This window comes from Nymphaea colorata, chromosome 5, assembly GCF_008831285.2.
Source record: "Nymphaea colorata isolate Beijing-Zhang1983 chromosome 5, ASM883128v2, whole genome shotgun sequence".
NCBI classification, from domain to species: Eukaryota; Viridiplantae; Streptophyta; class Magnoliopsida; order Nymphaeales; family Nymphaeaceae; genus Nymphaea; species Nymphaea colorata.
This window is the reverse complement of record NC_045142.1, coordinates 13,513,218-13,539,893: the sequence shown is the minus strand read 5'-3', so window position 1 is coordinate 13,539,893 and position 26,676 is coordinate 13,513,218. Positions and strand designations below refer to the sequence as shown.

General features: G+C 38.1%; 1 protein-coding gene across 1 annotated transcript; it reads left to right on the top strand.

Annotated features, from left to right (window-relative positions):
- The first annotated feature begins 203 nt into the window (after positions 1-203).
- On the top strand, positions 204-4,239 carry LOC116254843 (stress-response A/B barrel domain-containing protein HS1). Its single transcript, XM_031630449.2, has 2 exons — positions 204-475; positions 3,823-4,239. Exons 1-2 carry the CDS (start codon positions 336-338, stop codon positions 4,010-4,012), a joined length of 330 nt encoding a protein of 109 aa, XP_031486309.1. The 5' UTR covers positions 204-335; the 3' UTR covers positions 4,013-4,239.
- The last annotated feature ends 22,437 nt before the right edge of the window (positions 4,240-26,676 follow it).

Sequence of the window (26,676 nt, the reverse complement as noted above, 5' to 3'; positions counted from 1 at the left end):
TGTAATTTTTTAATTAGTTATTTTTTCATAAGCGATTTTCTTTCAAGCGGTCGGTCCAAACTGCACCGATTACTCTCTTTTCCAAGGATATTAGCAGCTGTCGGTAAAAGTGGGACATCGTTAAGACGGAAATTTGCCGATTCTTGTGTATAAATAAATGAAGGATTGAACTTTAATAACAACTTTGAAAAAACACTTATTCAATTTGAGGTTTCCGTTGAAATTTGCCAGCAAAATCACAGCCCTTTTTCTTCCTGTTGCTAGCAGAGCTGCAGAAGGCATCTCTGACTCCGAGAGAGAGAGAGAGAGAGAGAGAGAGAGAGAGAGAGAGAGAGATGGAGGAGAGCACGCATGTGGTGAAGCACATTTTGCTGGCGAAGTTCAAGGATGAGATACCACAGCAAAGAATCGAGCAATTGATTCGTGGTTACGCTGCACTGGTTCCCCTCGTCCCTTCCATGAAGGGCTTCCATTGGTAAGCTGCACCCTTTCTTCACTGTTTATTGCTCTCTTATCTTCATAACAATTAAATGAAATTCATACTTCGCAGTTTTCTTTCCTTCAGCTTCTTTGATCACCAGAATCTGTTTGTTTGCTCTCGTGTTTTCTTTTCTTCAACTTCTTTATTACCAGAATATGTTTGCTTTCTCTTGTTGAGAACTTTTTCCATATATTGTTTGAGTTTGTGGGAACGCCTCGAACCAGATCAAATAGATCCACTATTTGCCTTGTACCTTGTGGCATCATGAAGCGTATAAAAAAAACGTCCAGCTTGATGTACTGAACACGATCAGTAGATCAGTAATCCATTTTCCTGGTGCTCAATAGATATTTTTATTTTCATGTCATGTTTCTGTATAAACTAATATCTAACAAAATGCAAAAGCTCTTTTTGGTTCTGCTTTTGTTTCTTCACTTTCTTCATTCTCTTTTATCGACCTCAAGATCCAATAGTTGTAGTTTGCTTAAGTCATTAGTTCGTTGTCTCTGCAGATGCAAATCTTGCATTGTAGGTCTGGATCACAGTCCTTAATCTAGCCTGATTAAACACTCAATACTCTACTACTGCCTTTTCCTAGCTGATTAACCTAATTGAGTTTCAGATCTGAATCTCTTTTAGCTAGATAACCAACATCTCTGGTTCAGCAGATTCAAGTTCAGACTAAAGTATTCAGGTCGACCAAGTTCACTCACCTAGTCTAACCTAAGAGAAAGGGTGGTGAATATTGAGATGCACCTGGATGGACAACTGAAACGCAGTAGTTCATTTTTTCCTTGTGATGAAAAATGGGGTAACCCCATTCTAAATCTTGTGGTTACGTTCCTCCATGATTATTTGGGAATGCCCAGACAGCTCTAAAAAGTGGGTAGTATCTTGTCAAGTGTCTTCAACGATGCCAGTTGGGGTGTGCTTAGACCCATGCACCCAAAAAAACTGACATGCTGTTACAAGTCTTGCTATGGTATCATCCTGAACATTTTTCTTGAATTTTATAAGAAATATAAATATTCATATGTTTCAGCTGAAAGGTGAAGATTTGTGTAAAATGGGAACTTCTATCAGCTGACTCTGCCCATGTTGCTTCTGATATTTTTATTTAGATACTTTATTTTATGTTTTTTTGGCATCAAACTTAGGATGAGAAGTATCTGTCATTTATTACATATTTCTCTATTTTTATCTGTTAGTTGTATATCTTTGGCGTATATCATGATATATGTATACACACACACACACACACACACACATGTACCCTATATTTTTATCTGTTAGTTGTATATCTCTGGGATATATCACTATATATACAAAAACCCATACCCTACAGGCCTACACCCATCTTTTGTACATTTGCTTTGTTGTCTTTGTACACTTTGTACCCCTGCCTTTCCTGAATCCTTATTTATATTCCAACTTTATTGTGTTCATCCTACCTATTAATCTCAAAAGTATGGACTTGTAAGTCATACATAATCAGCAGTTGTTTGTGTTTTCAAAAGGACACTAGTTTAGATAGCGATGGAAGAACTCATTCTTAATGATACTCTGATACGAGAATCAGCTCTCCATTATAGAGATGAGATTCAATTTTTAAAACTCGGTGACTTGGGGCTCAATTTGTTCTTGTTCAACTCGTAACCTAGTAGGTTAATTCAGCGACTTGGGTTGAGTCTTGTTAAGGTGAAATGTCAGCCTGCAAAATAAAGAACTTGCTTTGACTAAACAAAGCCAAAATGTTCTTTGTTTGGCTGGCTGTGGCCTATGTGCCCGAAAATGCTAAAGCCTCTAAGAGGATTAGTGGGGATTAATTGGGACTAGTTAGTTTGGATCAGTCCAGCAATCTCAAAAAGATAATTAACAAAATAATTTATTGCACATCAATTAAATTTTGAGAAAAGATATATGATATCACTATGCGATAAAGTAAAACATATAGTTCACCCATCACATATATTATATGACACAAGGATAAATTAAACTGTAGGGTATCCATGAAACTTAAGAGTTTATATAATCATTAATTTAACAAAATAGAGGGAAGAAGAATGTTAAAAATTTACTTCAAGGCAAGAAGAAGAAGCACCAAAGATATGAAAGGAGGTAGTTAACATGAAGATATTTTGTAGAAAGGAAGAAAACATAAGTAGCAATAATAATAATAATAACAACAACAACCACTACAACAACAATAAGAACAATAAGAATGCCAACAGCAGCTATTTCCTTTGTAATGCTGGCTAGTCAGTCAAAGGATTGCTCAGCGACTACTCACTGGCTTTAGGGCCGAACTGCTTGTGGCCTAAAGACCAATCATCTGACAACTGACTTAACTAGAGAGACTAGTCTTACTAGTTGGGAGTTGACTACAAAGATTGTAGTTAAGGGCAGGTAGCAGCAAACAGGAGAGAGGGTCTCGCATCCAAGAAGGCTAGTCACTAGTGCTTCATTATTTTAATCCCTTAAAACTGCACGTATTTCAGTCTAATTTATGGTCTTTCGAGAGTAAGCTACTCTTGGACATCTCTAAGAAGATGTTTTTTTCATAAGAGAATGGTTTCAGTCTAATGCTGGACAGTATTTAATTCCAAAAGAAGGTTAAAGGATGGTGAGTTCCAAGGTTCTGTAGACCTGTTTAGTCAGCTTGAGATGTGACAATCAACGAAAGGAAAGATAAGATTGTTTGGGGATTTTTCTTCTAATGTGCTTTTCTCCTCCTGCCAGTCGGTCTTTCATAGCTCCAGCCATGGGATGTCTCTACATAATGTATCGAGTCCAAGGATCCTTTCCTAGTGTCATGGTATTTTGCATGGATAAGTTCCAGTAGACAAGGTGGGAACTAAAACCAAAGAATGTCTTGTCATCTCATTTTATTCTCTGTCAAAACTCTCTCTTTCTTGCATGGCGTGGCTTTACTTTCAACTTTTGAGCACAATTCCTGTGCTTCTGTTACATGGCTGCTGCTTTAGAGGGGAATATTCCAAACGAAAAGAATTTGCACATTATTTTTAAGTTGTGGTTACAGTCAACCATGTATATTGTGTTACTCCTCCCACCCCCAAAAAAGAAAAAGATATGTTGGATGGAAGCTCCAAAATGAATTGTGTGCTAGCCTGCTTTGGCTTATGAGCTTAAGTCTTCACTTAATCTGTGTGTTCTCTGTACATGCATTGATTACTCATTGGTTCTTTTATGACATGCTAATCGATATTTCATAATGATATGATTTTTAACGCTCCACCAAAAGACGGTGGTCTTATGCATTTAATGATGTTTTCGTAAGTGGAAACTCCTGTTCAGTTATTCTGACGCTTATCACCTGTCAGGGGAAGGGATGTAAGCATAGAAAACCTACACCGGGGTTTCACCCATGTATTTGAGTCAACCTTTGAGAGCACAGAGGGCATTGCAGAGTATGTTTCTCACCCAGCTCATGTTGAATTTGCAAATGAGTTCCTGCCAACTCTGGAGAAATTTGTTGTCGTTGATTACAAGCCTGCAACAGTGAATCTTTGAAGTGAATGGGCTTATCTTGTGAACGATCCAAGTAGGAATGGTCAAATAAAGCAGAAGTTCTTTTTGTGTCTTTTTCTTGTTGCAGGTATGAGTTCAAGCTCTTAGATGCGATTTACTGTTGAAGAAAGGTTGATCTCGTGTTTTTTGTAACATGTGAGAGAACCATTCTACTTAACTTGTATAGACATGAACACCATTATTAGAATTTCATTCTAGTCTTATTTTCATCTGTTGAAGAAAGGTTGCTGGTGAATTAAATCTCCATCGCATTGCATAACAAAGATAAATCACATCATGTAGCCTTAAAAAGATAAAATCTTATTTAAACAGCTGTGTTGCAGAAAAAGTATCTCAGTGAGTGGGTTGGTAAGTGTAGTTTGGTGGGCATGATAGACAAAGATTTTGAGCTCCCGTATGCAATGCATGAAGAAGAGGCCTCTTGATTGTTCTGTGTCCAGAGGAACTCATCACCTAGATTACAATGCCTACCTACTATTGTTATTAAATGTCGTGAAACGGAAGTAGCCGAAGAAGTGACGTTGCAGGCAACCACGTTTAATCTGAGTTACAGTTTCGAGGCAGAGCCCTCATATTCAACAAGGATTTATTGTCAATTCCTCGTGCCACCAATAATGCCATATTGTTCTGGACAGATGCAATTTGCAAGTTAGTCTCGGTCAATTGGGAGATGTGTCTGATCTCATAATATCATCACCAAAGTAGTGACCAGGGGTCGTGGCCCAATGTCTATCTGCAAATTTAAGGAAGCTCAGCCCCAGGTCCTTTCTACTATATTATTTTCTGCCAAATATCTGATGCATTGCAATTCCAGATATTGTGAAACACCGGGTCCAGCACAATCGGGGCGAAAGCTGCTAAGGTTGGCAAAGAGACTACTATTCATCTCCCTAGCTTGTGGTGCCAGCTTTGTGAACTAACGTGGAAAATGAATGGAGTGTGTTTTTCTTGTTCTTTGGCGCAAGTTATTTTGTTCTGCAAGTCCTATTCCTCTTCCTCTTCATTAGACTCTCCTCAGGGACAAGTCTAGAACTGTATAACGGGTCCCTTTAGGTGTGGGGGTTCCAGCCTTGGGCAGGACAGGCTAGGTTCAGCCCATAGGCTGGCGCAATGAGGGTGGCTGGCTTGGCCAATCAGGGTGGTTGCTGGGTGTTTTGCCAATGAAGAGTAGCGTAGCCTCCCTATGGTTGCATTGGAGAGCTTGAGCAAGGTGAAGTGGACCATGGGTCAGCTCCTTCCATACTAGGATAGCGTGGCAGTGGCCATGGTGCTAGGTGAAGTCCATGGGAAAATGGCCAGAAGCCAATTTGTCGATGGGATGTGTGGTGTTTCAGTGAAATAAGAACATGAGGAGAAATTCAAAAGTCTGATCCTTCTAGATAGTTTGAGACTTAAAGTTTGAATATAACTAACTTAGAGCAGAAATGATTTGACAATAATCAGGCTTAAGGCATAGGATTGGCCTTATCAAATAAGCAATTGAGCTTGCCAATCTGGGCCTCTCAAGTTGCGATTAGATCCTCTAAAAAGAGTTTGAGCTGGCCAAGCTGGTACATTGTAGGTTCTGCCAGTCGGCATGGTGCATGTGTCCTATGGTGGTCCATGTTGCTCTCCATAGGATGCCGCCTATTGGTGGGCTTAGGCTAATGGATGGCCTAGCTGGCACCACCTAGGTCATCCACCTCGTCCAAGACCATCCACTATTTGTCTTTCATATGGGATGGAGTAGCTTTCTCCTTCATTGATGCACTAATGTGGTCGAGCTAGGGCACATGCCATTTTCCTATTGAAGTGGCACATAGATGGTGCCCTCTCATTGGCCGCGAGTGGAGTGAGTGCCAGGCTGGCCAGCACATTGTTTAGATCACTTTGGACCCCAACTATGGCCTAGTGTGACTACACTATGCAGGTAGTTGTGGGGGCCTAGCAAGCTGAGTTGGGCCAAGTAGGCTTGGGCATCGGCCCGACCCGAATCGATAAAAGCCGGGTTTAAGTCAGCTTGATGTCCAAAACCTAAGCCTGGAACTGGGCCCAATGCCCCAAACCCGAGCCTAGGCCCAGCCCGGTTACAATAAAAAAATATTTTTTAATATAAAATACATTTTTAATAAAAAAATAATATTTAAAATTTATCGGGCCGAACCGGGTACCCGTGGGGCTGACCGGGGGCCATTATTTCGGGCCGGGTACCAAGCCGATGCCCACCTCTATGGCCAAGTTGTCCAGTGGGTTTGGGTTCTTCTACTCACTCTACTTGAGATCTAGGGTCCAGTTCCACAAGGTTGGGTGAACTAGGATCCAGTTCCTATTGAGGGTCCTAATATGGTCTAGCTTTTTCCATAATAGTACAAACATGGATCCAAACCTATGTTGTCTTTCTCTCGTGTGTTACTGATGATTTCAGCAATGTTGTATCTCTTATTGGGGATCACAAACAAATATATTTTTAGGAACGGCTGAAAATTGTTTCTAAATGTATATGCAACCATTTCTAAAACTAATTAGAAACCATCGAGTGACCCTTTTTAAAATGTTCCTAAAAATGGCATTCCTAAGTAGGAACGGTCACGACCGTACCTAATGAAGAACCATTATGAACAACCTTCAAAAGTGTTTCTAAAGGTTCAAATTTTAATTGCATTTAAACATATATATATACATATATGGATGGTCATCCCGACCATTCTTAATAGCTTATATACTGTCACTTTTAGGAATGCTAACCTCAGCCATTCCTAATACTATTTAGTTATACAAGGCTTTGCCTCATGAAACATGTGAAGAAATTTGGGATCCACCTTGACAAATGAGAGTCATGCAACCAAGGATCAGTGGATGACTGAATTAGCAAACAAGTACTACCATCAATCATAGTTGGATAGATGAGAAAAATGAAATATCTATACTCATTTTTTGCGAAGAAATGATTAGAATATGACCTCTATAGGCACCATCTTATTACCTTTATAAGCCTGTATATATCCAAATAAAATTATAAAATTGACTTTTAAACCATCGTCCACTAGTCTACAAAGCCTAGTAGTTGTGATAATAAGCATTTCAAGAATGACAGATCAATGACAAGCTTATGGAAGCATGTGGACCCTTTATGCATGTAACTAATCATAAAAAAGACTTTTGGAACTAAAAAGTGAAAACTTACTGTTGTTGCCCTATGGCTTGCTTGCACTGTACCATGAATTTCTGAAGGACATGTCAAATGTGAACCTTGACTAGACCTACATGGAAGAAAAACATTAGAAATAAGACAATTTCATGCAAGAGCAGACGTACGGATTTATTAACAACTTTAGTATATGAGGTAGAATGAACTAGTTGGCTTCCTCAATTACTTGTAGACGAACATGACACACAAGAAATAAGCTCCACATTAGATCAACATTCCAAAATGAAAAAAACCAGCGCTCCATATCAAACACCGTGTACTAACAAAAAGTTAGGAGAAAACATGCTACCACATAAGAAAAGAAGAAAAAAATGTTACAAGCACATGCATTTTGTGAGGGGTAACATGTGAAGGGGATAAAGTAAAGGGTTGAAAAGCGAGTTCTATCTAATTGAACGTTGCCTAAAGGAAGAAAAAAGAAAGTCTATAGTTAATTAATTTTCTTATTGAATTTGGATGGCTTGCAGGAAGTTAATTGGTGCACACTACTATGATAAAGGTTACATCGATGCAGCTCATCATGCTGACTCACATGGCTTCATTTCTCCTTGTGACCACAATGGCCATGGTTCCCACATGCTATCAGCAGCAAGCGACAATTTTGCACACAACGTTAGTGTGTTTGGTTATGGTCTCATGGCATTGCCAAGGGCAGACCACCAAGAGCTTGTGTTGCAATCTACAAGTCTGCTGGAGACCAATACATGGCAAAAGTGATGAATGTTTTTGCAGTAGAGGTACTGGCTGCAATTGATGCAGCAATAAGTGGCAGTGTCGATGTGTTTTCTGTATCATTGGGAGGTGTCCTGCTGGTTTCTTTGAAGATACAATTGCTATGGGTGCATTTCATGTCATTAGCAAGGGCATTGTGGTGGTTGCATCAGGTGGGAACAATGGGCTAAAGGCAAGCACATTTGGGATAGATTTTATTTCAGATGCCAATCTGAGTGAACAAAAAGAAAAAAAGGGCTGATGCAGAGAAAGGTTTTTTTTCACCTTTTTCTGTTGTATCAGGAGCCCACAGGTTGATCGTTAGAAAAGTTGCGTGGAGGACAAGAAAAAAAAAAGAAGACTACCAGAGAAATCGTTGGCGAGAGAAAAATGGTGCATCTCTGCCCTATAAGCCCTTGCCCTAGCTTGAGAATCCACATCGGCAATTGCTGGAACTCTTACCGATCATGCAAATGATTTATTTTTATCTCTAATAGGGTGGCCTCATCCAATGTTGGAGGACCCCAGGTCATTTAATCTCGCTTAAACTTAAGTGCACAAACAATCTCTACTTGACATTGATGTAGGTGAACGAGCTGCCGATCTTGTGTAGAGATCAGAGCACCATTAGCCATCATAAACTGGAAAGAAATAAGAAGTATAGGGCAATCAATCTAAACTCCAGAAGCAAGGGAGCAAGCATAATTAATCAAAAGAGACAAACATTTATGTTGTGAAGAGCAATATCAAACCAATTGATCAAAATCGAGATAGAAAGAGAACGGGAGAGAGACGGAGAGGGAGAGAGAGATAGAGATAGAGAGAGAAAAAAAAATGGACAAATGCAAATACTAAGGGTGAGTTTAGGGTGCAAAGATGGGTGATAGAAAGAGAAGCAAAGTAGAAAAGGGATTTCAGAATTGCAAAAAGGTCAAAGTTCTGCGTCAGTTACAACCTAGGGGTGTTCTCACTTTTATGATCGAGGCATCATCATGACTCAATGGATATTTTTATATAGAAAAACAGTGCAATTAGGATTAGTTCCAGAACAAGTACTTCTATGGACTCATTCCTAAAACAACTCTTTGTCGTAGTGACACCACATCAACCTCTCTCCCCTTGGATCGGTCTTGTCACTAAGTCCTAATTGTTAGAAATCTATCATGAAAACCATTTTTGTCCTCCCAAGTCAAATGCCCATTACCTTATTATCTCATTGGATCGAGAGTTGATACATTAGATGACCTCTCTTTGGACCTTCATCATCTTTATGATTTGAGTTGGTAAGGGAGATAGTTCATCACAAGGAGTCCCTTCTTCTAATGGGGGTGTTCCGAAGAATTGTTTGTCTCAAAACATTAAAAAATAAGATGAACTGGGCTTTTCAGTATTCCTAGCATATGAACTACTTTTGCTATAACTGTAGGGACTCTAGGAGGACATTTTTGTCATTTTTACTTATTTACTTTACGTATTCAACATATAGGTTAGTTAGTTTTTCCTTTAACCTATTGGTATTTGTTTTAGATTAAGTACATTAATTTTTTTTTTGTCTCTCTTCACTGATTAAGTTTATTAACAAGTCTAGTAGAGTTAGCTTGTTGTGTTTACACTTTTAATTAGGATAGGGAGGAGTGATGCATATCTTTAATTTAGATTGTTATTTCTTTGTTTAGTTGCAATACTAATGTATAGTTCAATTTTCCTTTAGGTTGTGATGTGGTTTAGTGCCCTGATCTTGCAAGTTGGAGAGCTGAAGCAACTCAAGCTTGAAAACTAGTTTAGTTAAGACTATATTATAGTGTTTTTTTATGACTGACTAATTAATAGAACGTTAATGTGCTAAACTGAATTATTGTCTTGTGTGCATTCATTTCGCTTGGTTAAGAACATCTTAGTTAGCATCGGTGGATCTAAAGTAATCTTTGTACTAAGTTGTTATGGATTTGACCTTTATTCACCACTTATTGGGAACTAAGAAAATAAATTTATTAGTACAAAACTTTATTTTATTAGTAATAAATCTATTCAAAAATAATTTGAACAAAAAATTATATCAATGTATAAAGTGGTTCTTTTCTTTTGGTCACCATGTTTTCCGAAGAAGTCATGTTGACTAACCATTTCTGCTGCTTGGAAGTGATGATCCGTTGTCCCGTTGAAGTACTTTAGGTTGTGATGATAAGTACCAACACAAGATGTCCTACTAAAATGTAGGACCTTTATTTCTTTAGTGTTGTGACAATGGCTAATATCTCTATTATATGTAAATAATGGTTTGACATTAGATGTTAGGGCCCTAGTAATAAATGCTATGGGTTGGCTTTCATAACCCACAATTGCCGTAGTTCTTATATCACTCACATCGATTTGACTCATGAACTCCTTAGTAAAGTCTGGTAGAGGTAGGTTTGTGCTTTCGTAATGATTGCTTTAATAAGTTAAAAGCCTCATTGGCATTCTCAGTCTATATGAAAGAGTTCTTCTTTAAGAATTGGTTGAGGGTGTAAGGCTTTGTGACCATAGGGTCACAAGGTCGAATCAATCTATGGTGATATTGCGTGAGGCTTGAAAATCCTCATAAAGGTTTGAAGTCTTTGTGAGTTGGCTATTGTTGTATGGCTTGGAGTTTTTCAGAGTTGGCTTTCACCTTTTTAATGCTAGCAATGTGGCCGAGTACCGTCTTCCTTTTAGCTAAATACACGCTTGGATTTCTTTACAAACATTTAATGGTTTTGAAGCATTTGTAAACCAGTATTGACAAGGTAAAAATGATCATACCAAAATTTTGAATATATCAAACTATAATTAAAGAATACTTAAACATAGCAACAAATGTATGAAAGAAAGATATCATTTATGACCCTCTAAAATATGGTAGGAATATTAGTTAACCCAAAGGATATGATTAAGAATTCATAGTGGTCATCATGACCTTTAAACATGGCTTCCTAAATATATTGCATAGCCATTCAGATTTAGTAGTACCCAAGGCCGATTTTCCAATTTAACAAAGAACCTACACCATTTAATTTATCTAGCGATTCGTCTATCATGTAGATAGGATGCTTATCATTGATAGTCACTTTAACAAGGCTTGATAATATACACAAAATTTTCAAATATTATTTTTATTTTCACCAATAAAATGATAGATAATAATAAATTGGAATTTGGATAGATTATCTTACTCTCTATCATATCCATCAACATTCTTTCAATTTTATTGTTTTGGATGTGGTGTATCTATAGTTCATGATGTTGATTGGTTTTACCACACTCTTGAGAATGATATGCCAAACTTAGGAGTGAGGAAGGAGTAGTCCTTTAGATTCTTCAATAACTTGATAAAATCCATCTAAAGTCTTTTGCACTTTTAAAGGAATCGGTAGTGGGGTTTTATCGACTGTGAGATCAAGAAACGTAGAACATGCTCCTTTTCATATCAAAATCTTTAAGGCTTGGTTGGAACAAATATGACTTTAAAAGTTTTGAGCTTTGAAATTGGTCATTTTTCTACATGACACTCAAGTCATGATGCTCCTAGTGACTCACCTAAAGTTGTACAATTGTTGTTGAACATATTTCTTCCCAACCTTGCACTAATCCTCATTACTTTGAGAGTTGAATTAATGTTTGCTTATTCTTATTCTTATCCTTATTCTGAACAAATATTGTGAGTATATCCAATGTCATATGATTGTTTGTATGATATTGCTTGATAGTGGCATAACATAACTCCTTATTATATCAATATCTTGTATGTCCTATAACTAATGTGAAAAAGAAGTTTGATCCCTTCATTTTTGGATAACAAAGATTTTATGCTCTTATTGAATTAAGGATGTGGTCAAACTTAGTGTACAATGATGTCAAAAAAGATTTTAATTGTTTTTTGGTTCTCACTAGTCAGATAATGGCACACATTGATCATTAAAGGGCCAACTCATGAGTGAGGGGCTGATTCTTGGAATTACAACAATTTTTTTAGGCCCTCATGTTTTTGGGTTGGCTATGTTTGTTGCATTTACATTGAATGATTGTAAATGTGTTGGAACTCTATGATGTAAATGTGATCATCTCATGATGGAATGTATATCCATGTCTTCTTTGTTCAATAGACTAGAATATTGGTTTAGAACAGTAGTGAGATAAGCCAATTATAGAGGCACCCATTTACATTTCGCTAAACATGCCTATTAGATTATGCCATGTGCCAAATATACCCCATGTTGTTATGGACAGCTCCTGATAATGGCACATTATTTCTAGGTGAGTATAGGTAAATTCTTCTTTATTACAATAGTTGATTTTATGGATTGATTCAGTGAAACGTTAGCATGAATATATGAATTAGAGACATAAGGAATTAGAGACATAAGAGTCTGATGTAAGATGTGATTATTTGTAGAATAAAAGACTATAGATTGTTGTAAAGATGTCTTATGCACTCATCAAGAGACTGTATGAGTAGTGTCGCCCATGAAGAGGCTGAAAGGAAAAGCCAACCCAATGAGAGAATAATCATTCTTGAAGTGCTTTGGGCCTTTATAGGTGTAACGTTATTTTGTTTTTGGGCAGGTCGGGTTGGATCGGGACCCAGACCCGAACCGAAATCCTTGGCGTGAAGGAGCCCGATGCGAGGGCTCTTCTCCCTCGCCTTTCCCTCTTCTCCCTCATCTTTCTCCTGGTTGCCTCTCGTGCCAGTGCAGAGAAGAAGAAGAAGACAGAGGTGTTACAGGGCGGCGACGAGGACAACAGCAGTGGAACGGGTAAGCCCTCAACCTCGCCCTAACTCTTCCTTCTTCTTCTCCTCCCTCTCCCATTGTTCTGCCATTTCCCCTCCCTGCCGCACGGCCTCCTCTGGTGCAGCCTCTTCCCTTCTGTTTTTTTTCTGTTGTTTCTCCTCCCTCTCCTCCTCTGCTCGAGCTCTCACTCCCACACTCTCTCGTCCACTCTGCTGCACCCTCTCCCTTTTTCCCCGCCCATTTTCTTGCTGTTTTTGATTGTTTTGGGGCTGTTGGTTTGGATTTCAGTGGGAAACACATCATTTCCCCCTCATACCAGTGAAGTGAAAGCATTGGTGGTCGAGGCAGCGATCAATCGTTGACGTTGGAGCTCAATTGAACTCTTGAAGTGGCTGCCGAGAGCACTACGACAGTTTGAATTCTAAGATTGGGGTGAGAAAGGCCTAATCGAGCTTAGATTGTTGTAAATTTTCTGTTGAAGTATATACAATTATTGTTTGAGCATGCTAGAATTAAACATTGATGATTTAGAAAGCATGCTAGAGATGTCGCTATTTTAGAGAAGTTTATGCCCATTTTGAGATGGACGAGGAGCTATGTGTATAAGTGTTTTTCTAGCATGATGTGTTGATTTTCGAAGCAATAGAGAAGCATGGTAGAAATTGCGATGTTGTGGTGAAGGTATAGAACTGTTTTAGCAAGCTTGAGAAATATGCTTCTATTGTTGTACATATGCGTTGTATGTTGAGAATCTTAATTGCGAGGAAGACGCCTCAACTAAAGAAAGCAATTGAGAATGTGTTAGTGGTAGTTTGATCGAAGCTTTGAGTTTAGATGTTTGGTCACAACCTCAAAGAGTTGGGAAGAGATCTTTTTGAGGGCTTTGTAGGTCGACACTACCCGTCGACACCATTTTGAGGCAATGGCATGCCTCACTGATTTTGTTTTTATTTGTTTTGACTGTGGAGCTAAACCTATAGAGAATTTAGTCATTTACCATTTGTGTATGATTGCAGGTACACCGGGCACGTCCCGTAGATCTTGAGCGATCAGATTCGAAGCTTGAGGCATTTTGAAGAGTTTTGAGTTTTGTGGATACGTGACAGGTATGGCGGTATTCCAGGCAAATCCTTGCTTGGGGCCAAATTTGTGAATGTGTGTTCCAGGATCGTTGGATCCTCAGATTGTGATGTGATTAAATGATTGTAATGTGATTGAATGAGTGTATGCATAAGATTGAATGTATGTGATTAGTTTTGTTTTTGTTAAATGACTATGCAGGTGCATGTGCATGCTAGAATTGATAACTGTTTAGGACAGATGAGGTGGGGTATCGAGTCGAGTATCCCCTCGACCCCAATTATGCATTAGCAAGCATCTTAGAATGATAATTGCCTAGGACAGATACGAGCCAATCACGGATCGAGACTACTCTCCGTGGTTTGGCTAAGTTTTGAAAGGTGTAACTAATGTGTGTGATTGTGAATGATTTGTCATGTGACAAGTTTTGTTTTGAAAAGCTATTAGAAACTTGTTTTGAAAACTGTTATGCATTTGTATGTGCATGCTATAATTGATAACTGCTTAGGACAGATGAGGTGAGGTATCGAGTCGAGTGTCTCCTCGAACCTGATTGTGCATTAAAGGGCATCATAGAATGATAATTACATATGACAGTTACGAGTCATCACAGATCGAGACTACTCCAGGATTTGGCTAAGTTTTGAAAGATTTGATCGATGTGTTTGATAAGATGTGAATGTTATGATTTGTTGCATAGGTATTGCCGTGGGCAATAATGCAATTGATTGAAATTGGAGGGTAGTTGTACCTATATTGTATGACGGCTAGCTATGACTGTTAATGTTATGTGTAGACCTCGTGTGGAGGCAATTGGATGTGTGGGTGCACTCGTGAAGTGAACCAACCTCATGAGCTAGCCAGTCATTATGTGAATGTGCTATTATAATGATAATAATGAAAGAATAAGAGATGAGAGGCCAATGGGATGTGACTATGTGTTTGGGAGACGTCCTGTTTTTGCCACTGGTCTTGCTTGTTCGGAGCGCAGGCAGTGCAAGACCCCAGGGTACTGTTGTGTGATGTGCTTGGAGCATTGGGCTTCCGCCTTCCCAACTTGGGTGTTCTAGGAAAGGTTGAGTATCTCTTATTGGAATTCACACATCCATGGATGAGTGCTCTATCGCTGCAGCGGATGAATGAATCTATACTGTTATGGGCCACCATGAGGGTTGTCTCTAGGCTATGGGCCGCCCTTGGTATGCACGTGCATGTGTTTACACCCACAAGAACTGTCAATTCACTAAAGCTAATGAAATGAAAGTATATGATTGAAGTGTATGTGATTGATGTGTGTGTGAATCGAAATGGTGTTATCTTGGTCATCGAGCGGCCTTTACATGTCGTAGTCTATGTGAGGGGCTTTCTTGGCAAATAATGTGACTATGCCCTGACATGACATGATGATAATTTGTTTTATGATTGTATATTCTCATATTTGAGCCCTACCTAAGAGGGTTTGGGATTTTCTTAGCTTGTTGCCATACTGCGAAGGCTAAGCCTTCAGTTGTTTCTTTTTTTAGGTTTTGGCGTACCCGAGGCAGTACGTTGATCAGATGACTTCACTCAAATTCTACTGGGGAGGTTTTGGGTCTTTGGTAGTGCCGGCACATCATGGTTTGGTCTCTTTGATGTCTTATTTTTGTTAGACATCAAAGTTTTGGTTTGTGGCATTTTTGTCATACACATAGATGTGACTTTGTATAAATTGAAATTGTTATATAAATGAGAGTTTGTCCCATTGTTTCGAATGACATAGCTTTGTCTCTTTTGAATTGTTGTGTCGTCACACTTCTACGCTTTATGTTAGAAAAAAAAAACTTGTTTGAGGGTCAAAAGGTTGGGGTGTGACAATAGGGGTCAGTGCAAGCCTTGCTCTATAGAGGGTTTTGCGATGGACTACTTAGCAGCATTGTGGGCAACATGACGTAGAAGTTGAGGCTACTGAGATGTTTGTCCATTTGAAAGAAGATTAGAGCCAAAATTAGAAACATAGTAGGAAGAGGAAGATGGGCCAAGAGATGCCATGGGCGTCACCAATTGAACCAGTCGCCTACCTGCCCATGTGCTGCTAGGCTTTGGAGAGAGGGGCAAGGTCGAGCCTATGCCCGAATAGTTAGGCTAGGGCTTGATCCTGCCATCGAATTTGGACCCAAACCACCTTGGGTGTGAACTAGGGACCAGGGCTGGTTTGTCCCCTTCCCTCAAGGCCGAATCAAGTGTAGGTTTAGTGTTAAGGCTGGTTGAAACCTATTCACTCACTTCAAATGTAGATCCAAATACCTATACCATATCAAATCTTACCTTATGTGAGTCCCAATTTTATTTTGAGCTCGGCCAAGACCAGGCCATACATTTTGGATCCTGGGAGGGCCTGGACCAGGCCTACATCCTACACGACCCCCGCTCATGGATTCATCATATTCCAATTCAAGTTTGATGACTTATGATGAGCCTGATCTGGTCGATTTCTAATTGGATCCCAGTCCAACCAGGCATTAAGGACCACCCCTAGTCCGAAGCATATGTGAATCAGCCTTGGCTATATACTCCTCACATGTCTCATCCTAGGCCTATCTATATTCACCTACGACCTCCAAGCAGTGCCCCTCAATACCCAGCACTGCCATGTGATCCAAATGCCAGAGCACCTTTTCTACTTGGTTTGGACTATCATATACTAAGATCGTCAATCAGTTGTATGACTATAGGCACCACAATGACACACATTATGAGATGAGTAGGAGGCTCCCTTGTCAGAGTTAGATGGTGATTTTTGGCACACACACCTACCAAGTAGAGTATCACGTAGGCATAATAGGGCATTAGACCGAGCCAACACCTATGGTTTCAAGATTGATCTTTCTAAGTTTACAGGTAGACTGGATGTAGAGCTCTACTACAATTGGGTGCAATTCATAAAGAGCTACTTTGAGCTGCACTAGGTTACAAAGAGGAAGAAAGTGGTAATTGCGGCTACATGTCTACGAGACCTAGCACATATATGATAGATAGGGCTACAAAAGGCATGAGAGCAGCAGGGATAACAGAAGATCCATCTTTAGGAAGAGATGGAGTGGTTGATGAGTGCCAAGTTTGTTCTTTTTTATCATATGCAACAAGGAACATTGCTAGTACATCAATTTATTTCATAGCACTAGCACCATATAGGAATAACCATGTAATTCCACTACCTCACCTTTTAGGTTCATGTCCATGAGACACCAAAGCAACATATTGCCAGGTATACTTCGCCTTGTTATTTTTGATGAATTTTCTTGTGCGCATGTTACATCTCTAGATTAGGCTATCTCATATGCATTGAGTATGGATGACAAGTTGAAGGATCGTAATGGCACCTCACCAAACTTAATGAGTCAAACAAGTCTAAGCAGGGTTCTCTAGCCAAGAGAACAAGCTCCCTAAAGCCTGGGTGTTTGCATCCCAAAATTTTCATTGGTTTTGGAGTGCTCCAGAAAAATAAGGTTTTTATTTTGAAAGAGGAAAGAAAGGGACTCGCCCGTCGGTACGAGGATCGACCGTTCCCGGCGTATTTACCGAGGGTAATCAACCCAAGGACTATGTTTATCATTGATGCATTTCATTTTAACTTAAACATCTTTTTGATTCTATATGCGGTGTAAATATTGAAAGTTTGGAGTTTCAAACTTTTGAAAAGGTTCTTGAAGGATTGTTGAAAATGTGAAATGTTTTGAGGAAAAAGTGAAACTAGTAAATATCATTTGAAAAACTTGTGAAAACATTTTGAAATCACTTTAGTGTTCTCTTAAGACTTTAAGTAGGTTTGAGATTTTGCTCTAATTCGGTTACCACCTAGCTAGAGCTCCATCCCTTCTTACTTAAGTTCTTTTGGAGAGGTGCTTGTGATCATAAGTGAAATAAAGTGGGTGAAAATGCATGGATGCATTTACCCTATATGATTGAAAAAATGTAAAACATTTCTACCACAACATTCATCTAATGTCATTCCTACCACAACATACATCTAAGATTTCATTGTTATAATTATTGTATATAAGAAGGAAAAATTTTTGAAAATGGATAGAGATTGTAGACCATCAAGCATGATTCCAATATTGGGTCATTACTTGGTTTGTGGTCTTATTGAAGTTGGTAAATAGAAAGTTCATGAGATGAGAATGTTAAAAAGAATACAAGAGATAAAACACTCTTATGAAAGAAAAGAGAGATATATAGAGAACGACATGCATACATGTGTACATACCATCACATATACACATATATGAAAGCTTAAGAGAAAAAGATATATTGATTCGAAGAGAAAGAGAGATTTTTAGATGAAAAGAAAAATATCATACGCATATATGGGTATGAAAAATGTTATAAGAGAAGATATTTGTCTTGAAAAGAGGAATAAATACTTGAAAGAGAGGAGATGGAGCATATGTACATACGTATCCATGCACATATGAAAATTTATAAAATAGAAAGTGAAAGCATAGAAAGAGAAAGATGGGGGTCATCATGTTGGCATAAATGTATATAACATGTGTATACATCCATACCTTCACAAGATTAGAAAAATCAAAGAACAACTTAAAATTACCAACTTCAAGTTTGATGTGGGCCGGAGGGAAGCTTGGACTCATGCAAGAGTTTAAGGTAAGTCCCTAAGGCCATGTTAGAAGGTTCTTTTTGGAAATGTTTTGAAAAATATGATTTATATAAGTATAGAATGTTATTATTTAGTTTGTTGTAAGGGATATATTTCTTCCACCATTGGGTATGGAAGAAAACAAGCAACATAACGAGGCACTCGTTAGGGTTCCTAATGTGATGATTAAGAAAGAAACTAGTGCAAAATGACATGGAAATGCATATTAACATGTACATTTTCGTGAGTGTTTATTCCGGGTTGGACAAGTCCCAACCTCAAAAATTAATATGAAAATAAAGAGTCCCCAAACTACACTCTCATTCCCGACATGCATTCACATGTAAGTAAAGAACCAAACAACTATGCATGCATAATATATGGATAACATTCAAGGAAGGAAAGAAAGAAAGAGGATGATGGAAAAAGCAAAGTTCAATTAGGAGGGAAGATATGATGTAACTATGAATTGATATACCACCTCATCTTCTCATGTTTCCGGTGCACTTGAGTATAGCCTCTTGACTCTAAAATAGAGATTGAGAGCTATCTCTTTTGGCCATGGAGAAATGAGGAAGAAAAGAAAATAAGAGGAAACAAAAGAACAAAAAGAATGTATTCATGAAAAGAAAGAACATGATTAAAATAAAAAATCATCTCATCTTTCCATGCTCCCGGTGCACTTTGAGTATAGCATCTTGTCTCTAAAAAGAGATTGAGAGCTACCTTCTTTAGCTGTGGGGAGATGAAGATGAGGAGAAAATGTAGAAAAAGAAACAATGTTATATTTAATAAAAGAGAAAGCATGATTCAATCATGAAATGAAAGATCCTCTCATCTTTTCATGCTCCCAATGCATTTGAGCATAGCCTCTTGTCTCTAAAAAGAGATTGAGAGCTATCTCCTTTGGTCATGGAAAGAGGAGGAAGAGAAAAAAAAGAAAATAACAAGAACAAGACTATATTGAAGAAATGAAATAACAATAACAACAAAAATATATCCATTAAGGAAAAGAACAACAACAACAAGAATATATTGAAGAGAAGAAAGAGCAAGAAGATATTAATAAAGAGAAAGAACAAGAACAACAAGAATACTTGAAAGAGCATGATTTAATCATAAAATAAAATATCATCTCATCTTCTCATACTCCCGGTGCACTTGAGCATAGCCTCTTGTCTCTAAAAAAATGTTGAATGCTATCTCCTTTGGCCATGGGGAGATGAAGGTAAGAAGAGAAAATGAAAACAACAACAAGACTATGTTTAAGAAAAAGAGATAGCATAATAATAAGAATATTAATGAAAAGAAAGAAGAGAGGAATGAGAGGGATGAAGATTACATACCTCTAATGGGAAATGACACATTCACTTGAAGATCCCCTTTTGAATGAAGCTCCAAGAGTGTTGTAGCTTGCTCTAAGTTGGAGAAGGAAATGAAAAGAAAAAGAGGGAGAGAGAGAGAGCTCAAGAGAAACTCTAAGTCTTCAAGTGAGAATACACTAGAGTTTCTCCCAAGGACCAATCTTGCCCAAGAGGGAGGATATGAGGGGTATTTATAGAGGATTTTGGAGCCAAAACCCAAAATTTGAATTTTTTGACCTAAAAAAACTAAAATCACCCTCCAAAAGAAGATTTTTTTGGCAAAAAAGAAGGGCAAATGGGTCTTGTCCATCAAAAAAGACTAAAATTACCCTCTAAAAGGATGTTTTTTTGTCAAAAGAAGGGGCAAATTGGTCATGTTTACCAAAAAAACTAAAATCACCCTCTAAAAAGAGGTTTTTTGGTCAAAAGAAAGGGCAAATCGGTCTTGTTTAAAAAAAACTAAAATCATCATCTAAAAAGAGGTTTTTTGGTCAAAAGAAGAGGCAAATCGGTCTTGTTTAAAAAAGACTAAAATCACCCTCTAAAAGGAGGTTTTTTGGTCAAAAGGAGGGGCAAATTGGTCTTGTTTAAAAAAAAAAGACTAAAATCACCATCTAAAAGGAAGTTTTTTGGTCAAAAGGAGGGGCAAATCGGTCTTGTTTAGAAAAGACTAAAATAACCCTCTAAAAAGAGGTTTTTTGGTCAAAAGGAGGGGCAAATTAGTCTTAAATGATTGATTTGGATCTAAACTTGGGTTTTGGATCTAAAAGTTGTATTTTGGAAATCTTGTGCCTTAATTTGAATTTCGCACTTGGATAAAACATCATAGTCCTTTAGAAAAATTTGGGGTGATTACACCGGGGAAAAGTCTGAACTAAATAATCAAAACAAAAACGATAGTGGTATTGCCTTTAACACTAAGTCCAAAGCTTGCAGTTCGAGTTCCGATACAAAGTTCTTCTGTTGTCATGGGTCTGGAGATGATAGCTTCAAAGTTCTGATACAAAGTTATGATATTGGATGATCATGATCATGACATGGATGAGCAGTCCTAGTCTTCGGCCAGTGAATGTCTTGAGGGAGATGGTAGCTTCATAGAGTTTGATAGGAGTGATGTCAACAATTTGGTTTCTGTCAAGCTGTCCATGCCCTAGATAATAACAAGTGGTTGTGGAATGCCATATTTCACACACATTGTAAATGTGAGGGTCACATTTGTGTTGTGGTGATTGATAGTGGGCAATGTGAGAATTTGGTGTCGGCCTCCCTAGTTGAGCTTCTGAACCTCAGGGTAAAGAAATACCCTCATCTTTACAGAATGTCGTGGTTCAAGAAGAAGAATAAATGTCCTATTGTGAATTGTTGTTTAGTCAAGTATTCAATAACACCACATCACAAGGATAATGTGTGGTGTGATGTAGCTCCCATAGATATGTGCCATGTGTTGTTAGGGAGTCCTTGACAATATGATAGGAAAGTCTATTCATGATGGTCGTAATAATACGTATGCATTTAAGATGCATGAAACTAACATTAAAATACTTCTCCTTAAAGATTTAGGGTACCACACTGTAGGAAAACGGGTGAAGGCAGTAGGATTTATTTGTCTTTCCCAAAAGGAGTTCTTAGGAATGATGATTTTGTCTAACTCTTGTAGCAAAACATACTTTAGTTTTCCCTAATGAAGTGTCTGCAAGCGTTTTAACTTTGTTTTAGGAGTTTGATGACAGCAGGACTGATGACCTTCTAGATTGCCCCTCTTCCTTGAGGTATGTGTAGCATTCCATAGATTTTATTCCAGGGTCTAGCCTCCCTAATTTGCCTACTTATTGTTTGAACTCAACAGATAATGCAGAGATAGAACATCAAGTAGGAGAGTTATTGCAAAAATGGTTCATTAGGGAAAAATGTTAGTCCCTAGAGAATAATTGCCATTCCTACCCCTAAGAAGGACTCATAAATAAAATCACAATCAAGTATCATTTTCCCATCCCTAGGCTAGATGATATGTTAAACCAGTTAGTCGGTTCCTATGTCTTTTCCAAGGTTGACCTTAAAGAGTGGCTATTCGAGAAGGGGATGAATGAAAAACCACTTTAAAACCACATATGGACTTTACAAGTGGTTAGTGATGCCTTTCAGGTTATCTAATGCACCAAGCACATTCATGCATGTCATGACATAGGTTTTGCAACCATTTATTGAGAAATTTGTGATTGTATATTTTGACGACATTCTTGTTTACAGTCCCACAAAATCATCACATTTGATACATTTGAAATAGGTTTTAATAGTTCTTAGAAAAGAAAGGCTTTTTGTGAATAGTAAGAAGTGTGCTTTCTTGTCCCCCAGTCTAGTTTTTGTGCTTTCCATAGATAGTGTAAATGCAAACCCTTCAAAGGTCCAAACAATTGTAGAAAAATTGTAGGGAAAACCCAAAGTTTTCATGAGTTGGCTACCTTCTACCGTTGCTTTATTTGAAATTTTATTACTATTATAGCACTCATTATAGAGTGTCTCAAAGGTTCTAGGTTTCTTTTGACCTCTGAAGCAGGTTGAGTTTTTAACACAGTCAATGAGAAAATGACACAAGCCCCAATTCTAACACTTTTTAATTTTTTTCAAGTCTTTGAAGTTGAATGTGATGCCTGCAATGTAGGCATAGAAGTTTTGAGCCAAAACCATCAGCCCATGGCTTTCTTTAGTGAGAAGCTTTCAACGGTAAACACAATTACTCTAATTATAATCTTGAGTTTTATGCTGTTGTCTGTGCTCTTCAGTATTGGAAACACTACTTGATTTATGAAGAGTTTGTTTTTTATACTAACCATGAAGCATTACGATTTTTAAATAGTCAGAAGAAGGTTACTATCCATTGTGCTAAATGGATTTTCTTTTTGCAAAAATACTCTTTTTCAACTAAGTACCAGACGAAAGCTTTGAATAAGGTAGCTAATGCCCTTAATTGCAAGGTTCACGGTTTTAGTGCCATGGGATTTAAGTTCGCAAAGATTCATGTCCCATAGACTTAGATTTCAAAAATGCTTGGGAATCTTGTTTTTCTAAACCATCTTGAAGTGACCTTCAATTTTCTATTCATGATGGCTATCTTTTTTATGAGAATATATTGGGTATTCTTGACCCATCACTTCAACTCTTTCTTATATCTGAGTTACATTCCAGTGATTTATCCAATTATTTTGGTCATGATAAAACATTTCCTTTAGCTTCTGAACGATATGTTAGCCAAAAAAGGCATCATGATGTATCTTATGTTGTCAAGAGTTGTTGTATGTTTAAGGGACAAAAGCAGAACGTTGGATTGTACATTCCACTTTCCATTCTCCATCCGCTATGAGAGCATGTGTCAATGGATTTTGTGGTAGGTTTACCCAAGACCTTCAGTAGGTTTGACTCTATCATTGCAGTAATTGATCCTTTTCTCAAATGGAACATTTCGTCCCTTATAAGCATGCAACTGATGCTTCCATTGTTGCATCATACTATTTTGTAGGTGTCATGTTTCCATGGTATTCTCCGGTCCATCACTTTACATAGAGACGTCTACTTCTTAAGACATTTTTGGCATTCTTTGTGGGCTTCATTGAAAACAAAGTTACAGTTTAGTAGCGCCCACCATTTCTAGACGGATGAGCAGACTGAGATAATTGCAGTCTAGAGAATCTTTTGTCAGGGATTATCTAAAAGGCTTGGAACCTTATATTTCCACATACTGTGTTTTCCTATAATAATTTTGTTAATAAGTCCACTGGTATGGCACCTTTTCTGATTGTCTATGGTAGTCTTCTGTGTTTGTTGTTGATCTTGCCTCCATCCCTCTTAGCGGCACCACCTGCTTGTCAGTTCTATTGTTGAATATACCCAAAAAATTCATGCCTAAGTGAAACAAACATAAGAGGAAAACTTCAATGTTTACAGGACCCGAGTCAACCAGTCACATCAACTTCTGAGTTTTTGAGGTTGAGGATTTAGTCATGATCTAGTTACGCCCCGAACATTTTTGTATTGGAACATATCATAAGTAAGTTGTCTGTGCAAGGATGGTCCATTTACAGTCCTTCAAAAGTTTGGTGACAATGCATGGTTGATTGATTTGTCGAGTGATTGAAACATGTCGGCAATTTTTAATGTTTTTAATTTTGGCACATCATGGGCCTTCAATTTTGTCGAAGCCGAATTTTTTTCAGTCAGGAGAAAATGACGCAGGACAGAACCAGATGGGACTCGGTAGATCTAAACTTGCTTGATGCATCCAAGGGTCTATCCCTGATGAGCACGGCAGTCGAGAGCTCATGGGAATCCATGTGCGGGTCAAAGCTCTCAATCAAGGGAAATACACGTGAAGAGGTCCACGCTTTCGACAAAGGGACAAAGACGACAAAGGTTCAGCCCTTCTTGGTCGTAGTTTAGACATTTTTGATCAAGTCAAGGTGTTTAGACCAGTTATTTTATTTTGGATTCATTTCTTATTTCCTAGTTAAATTTAGGTATAAATACCTCATGTGTGAAGTAGTTTTTTTTTTTTTTTTAAGTTCTTTGGTTAGTGAAAAAACCTAGGTGAGTTACATTAGGATTATTTCCTTTGTTTGTAGACTTTGTTATTTTGATTACCTTGTTGGTTTTTTGATTGAGAGATTGTTGAGTTGGGATTTGGAGGAGACGATCCTTTCTATCGTTGCATCCTTTATCCAAATAGTTAGTTATTTATCACCTACTCTCTCTCTCTCTCTATATATATATATATATATATATATATAGGATTAACTGTGGTGTGGAATATTATCTGCACGGGGGTCGCAGCACCTCGTACCGTTGTTCTCAATAAGCTTTTCTATTAGAGAACAAAGAAAATAAGAGGCGTTGCATAGTCTATGTTTGCATTATTTGTGGTAGGGGAGGGAATCTATGCGGTGGAGATGTTGGCGCTATAGTGGCTGTCGTATCTGGTCGGAAGAACTCCCTGGGAATGAGGGTTCTCCCTTGAAAAAGGAGAAGGCTAAAGAATAAAAAAAGGCACCTAAAAAAAGGAAGACGGGAGGAAAAACGACGAAGAGGAGAGAAATTAAAAAAAAGGGCTTCATAGGGTTGGAAATCTGTGCGAGCATCCTTCTTGTGGGAAGAAGATCCGAACAGATGAGCCAAAAGCAGGTGAATAAACAAGTCAGCGAGAAGAGGACGATGCCCTCCAGTGGTAGCCCTTCTCTTGGAAGGGCTGCCGACGGGTGCTACAAGTAGATGGTGCGGCAGTGGTCGTGCTAGAAGTCAGAGATAACGAGGCATTGGCACTCGATATATCACATCCGATTTGAATCTTGGGTTCATCGTATTAGACATGAAAAATATTCGTTTGGTTCCCCCAGTTAGAAAATTTTGCATTATAAACCTGCTGATCTTTGTTTGTATTGAATAATGCAGATTTTGATGTCAATAGATCAGGCTCAAATGGGATATACCCTTAACCGTATTATATTTCAGATATTCACAGATATTGAATAATGCAGATTTTGATGTCAATAGATCAGGCTCAAATGGGATATACCCTTAACCGTATTATATTTCAGATATTCACAGATTGTATCAAATTCAAATTTAGATTTGAATACAAACAAGGAAAAATCATATTCAAATCTAAAATCTGATCTCACCGTTCGAATCTGATTTTGATATTCATATCCAAATCCAAATGTGGCCGATTTTAATATGTAAGAGCATTGGATATAAGACATTTAATTAAAACTAAATCTAAGCCACATCTGATCCAATCAAATATTTATGTGTATTCGAATAGGATCCGATGTCATTTCTTAATCCCGAATCTGATCCAATTTCTTTATTGAATATTAATTTTTTATCCATATTCACTTTTTTCTGAACGGTTTAGTTGGATATCTGATCTAAAATGGATATATTGGCTTCTCTATACAGATCTTTTTTAAATCATTTGAGACGGGCATAGAATTTTCTAATTAAACCCCATTGAGAAAACCATAAATTATAGCTGGAGGGGCATTAATCCAAACCTTCATGGTTAAAGGAGCACCAATATATATAAAAATAATCAAATATTTGAAGGCAGCAGTGTAAAAATGAAGGCACTTTGTGGTGAACACATGTGGCTCCGCCACTGCACCCGATTGATCTACTTGCTTAACGAGACTCTCTAAGTCCGACCACGATAACTCATTAACTCATTTGTCACCACCAAAGCAGGAGGCCATGATCGGATCCATATTACATAGGATCATACCCGGTCAGCTGATATAACCAGGCTTTGGCACGTACTGCTTTAGGCCGAAGTCAGCCCACATGCAGACGCTTGCACATGACACGAAAAATTCAATGCTTTTCGACAAGGCTTTTCCCCTTCTTTTGATAACTCTGCCCTTTGTTTGTTTTGATGCCCTTGTTGGTTTCACAAGGACTTGGCCCCCTCCTCTGTTTTCTAATGGGCACCATTAATCGAAGTAGAGTGCTGCTCTCACAGACTGATCAGAATGTTTCTAAGTTTATGCTGTTGACAAAACAAAGCCACAAAAAATTCCTTTTAATGCTTTTTCCAAGAGGAAACAAAGTTGGGTTTTGTACTTGTGTAGGAAAACTGCTTTGGAATTTTAAATAATGACAAAAAAATCACGTTTAGGCAGGTTATTGCAAATATCTAGATTGTGCACTTATATTTTTGGTGCCTTTTGGATTATAGCGGTTCATTGGCAAAGCTATGAGCTATACGATAGCTACCCCTTTCCTCGTTTTATAAATTTTTTATCCTTTATCATATTGTTATTCTCGTCACTTGAATTGCCTCTACTCTTACACACTTGCCGCAGCTTTCTTAGCCGCCCACCCCTGTAACCTAATTCTCCCTTTTCCTTATAAATTTATGGGGTTGGAGAAGAATT